At 49.4% G+C, this 2,727-nt stretch overlaps 1 protein-coding gene across 1 annotated transcript; it reads left to right on the forward strand.

Annotated features, from left to right (window-relative positions):
• Positions 1–426: 426 nt before the first annotated feature.
• Positions 427–744, forward strand: LOC123934762 (histone H2A-like). The gene has a single exon (XM_045994834.1). It carries the CDS (start codon positions 427–429, stop codon positions 742–744), a length of 318 nt encoding a protein of 105 aa, XP_045850790.1.
• The last annotated feature ends 1,983 nt before the right edge of the window (positions 745–2,727 follow it).

Consider the following 2,727-nt stretch of genomic DNA (forward strand, 5'->3'; position numbering starts at 1 on the left):
CAGGAGAAAATAGCTACATCACACAGTACATGCGTTTAGTTTTATAAGAAACTGCCATACTTTTTCCAGTGGTGGCGGTAACCTTCCCCCACACTGCTAACCACGTATGAGAGAGTTCTAGTTGTTCTGCCTCAGCCATGTAAGGTGTCACCAGCCATGCCGGTGGGTATATTGGTGTCACGTTCTGGTCTAGTCATTAGGATGACCCCCGAGGGCCCAGCACACACATTTCTAGGCTAAGGCCTGATCAGGGCCCAGTGGATGCCAATGACACAGCAACGTCTATGACGTCACAAAGGCGGCTCCCTGACCAATGAGGGGCTGCAGCGCAGGGACACAGTGGGCGTGAGTGAGCACTGGTGACTGGTGTGTTGAGAGGCTCAGGCCAGCTGGGCAGTCAAGATAGGCCGATCAGAGCACAACACCATGTCTGGGAAAAGAAGCGGTCAGACCTCCTACAGGCTGGGGAAGCAGACATCGTCCTGCTCCACAAAAACCAAGCTGCAGGTCCCCGTGAGCCATGTAGAGCCCGTCCTGCAGGAGCACCAGCCTGTCCAGAACCTGAGCTTCTCCAGCCAGGTCTGCCTGTCGGCCATCCTCAAGTACGTGGCCACCAACATTCTGGAGCTGGTGGGCAACGAGGCCCAGCACAACTGCAGGGTTCGGAGGGCCGTGAACAACAACATGCAGAACGGCCACCTCTTTGAGGATGACACCACTTCTCAGGTCTCTGAAATGTTCTAACCCAGCAAGAACCACTGGTGCCCGGATCCCAGGGCCTAGAAGGAGTCCACACCACCTCACCCAGTGCCGAAACCTCTCACAGAAGGAGCCCTGTGCTACTAACACCTGCACACGCCAATAAAGAAGCAAATTCCGTTGGCTTGTTTCTGGCTCCTCTCAATTATAGTCATACTGGGTGGAAGTCGTGCGGGAGTTACCCAGGAGAAGAAGTTCAGTGGAGAGTGGGAGGGACAGAGGATGTGGTCAGTGGGGGCCACTTCAATCAGTGGTTTCGGAGGGGCGGTTTCCACTGGTACCAGTGTGGGGGTGGCCCTGGCAGGAGTGCCTGGCGGAGGTAGTGGGGGTAAGAAGGCTTCCCCACCGGCTCTGAGGAAGTAAGACCGTGGCGAGGCCAGAAATTTGGGGGGGACAGGGTGTGGGAGGGGGCCTCCTAGCCTTGTTGAATTCCCAGAACAGTGGTGGTAATTGGGGTGGAGAGGAGATGAGGAGGTTCACGCTAGGGAATGGCAGCTGGTCAGAAGGTGACAGCAGCGGGGATGCTGGGGGGAGGGTAACGTAACAACTGGCATGAACTTAACGGCACGGCAGCTTTAACATGAAGACGGAGGAGTGATGAAGGAAATGGTAAACAAGAGTACAGAGAAATAATGGGCATGTTGGTTTCATGTATTAATTATTTATAACCTGTCTCGTTCCAGAACAGGACTTGAAGCAGGGATTATTAGATAGTACTGTGATTCTTCCGGTAGAAAAGATCCTTCCAACCTCTCTTGTGGACAAGTAAATAGGCATATTACCTATAAGCTACTCTCTGGTCTAAGACATGCCAAATAAGCAGTTCTCAATGGTTATTAGATATTAATGAATGGATTTGTTTATGGATTCCGTTGTAAATACAATTATCAATCTCATTCTCCTATGAAACACCAATGATGATCACACACGGGATAGAACATCAGAGTTAAATGTGGTTGAATAAGTGCTTTAAAAGATGTACATATAGGGGCGCCTGGGTGGCTCAGTGGGTTAAGCCGCTGCCTTCAGCTCAGGTCATGGTCTCGGGGTCCTGGGATCGAGTCCCACATCGGGCTCTCTGCTCAGCGGAGAGCCTGCTTCCCTTCCTCTCTCTCTGCCTGCCTCTCTTGTGATTTCTCTCTGTCAAATAAATAAATCTTTAAAAAAAAAAAGATGTACATATATTCTATGTAAATTCTGTCTCAAGTGAGAAAAGAAAATATAATTCTTAAACAATGAATTTTGGAACACTGAAAAAAAATTAAATTTTAAGAAAACCACTTTAATGCATTGTATGAAACTAAAAAACAGATACCACATTACATGTAAAACTCAGAGATTCATTTTTATGTACCATAACCATTCACCCTCCACCATGCCGTTACTTGTTCATTGGACACACGAAGGCCGCTCTCTGGGGCCCCTTTGGCCTTTTCACAGAGGGCTGGTAAGAGGCTGGCCAGAAAACCTGAGCCGCAGAGCTAGACGGACTGGGTTCAAAACAGCAGCTCACCACTTCCTGGCCATGTGATCTTGGGAATTCACTTATTCCCTCTGAACGTCACCTTCCTCATCTGTAAAATGGGAAAAACAAGTTCTTCCATCTTTGGGTTTACACAAGAATTAAGCAAATTTATGCCTGCAAACCACAGTTCGGCACAGAGTATCCTTAATGATCAGCTACATCTACGTTCTTCCACATATGGTAAGATGTTTAGGCCTGGTTCTTTTTTTTTTTTTTAAAGATTTTACTTACTTATTTGAGAGAGAGACAGAGAAATAGCACAAGCGTGGGGAGCAGCAGGCAGCGGAAGGAGAAGCAGGCTCCCCACTGAGCAGGGAGCCCAACGCCTGGGTTGATCCCAGGACCGAGGGATCATGACCGGGGAGGAAAGCAGACGCTTAACCGACGGAGCCACCCAGGTGCCCCTAGGCCTGATTCTCATGTGATTGCTGGATGTTAGGGCC

Source organism: Meles meles, chromosome X, assembly GCF_922984935.1.
Source record: "Meles meles chromosome X, mMelMel3.1 paternal haplotype, whole genome shotgun sequence".
Lineage (NCBI taxonomy): Eukaryota > Metazoa > Chordata > Mammalia > Carnivora > Mustelidae > Meles > Meles meles.

Excerpts from the sequence above, each read along its gene's own strand:
- LOC123934762 (XM_045994834.1), top strand. The coding sequence starts at position 427 with ATGTCTGGGAAAAGAAGCGGTCAGACCTCCTACAGGCTGGGGAAGCAG.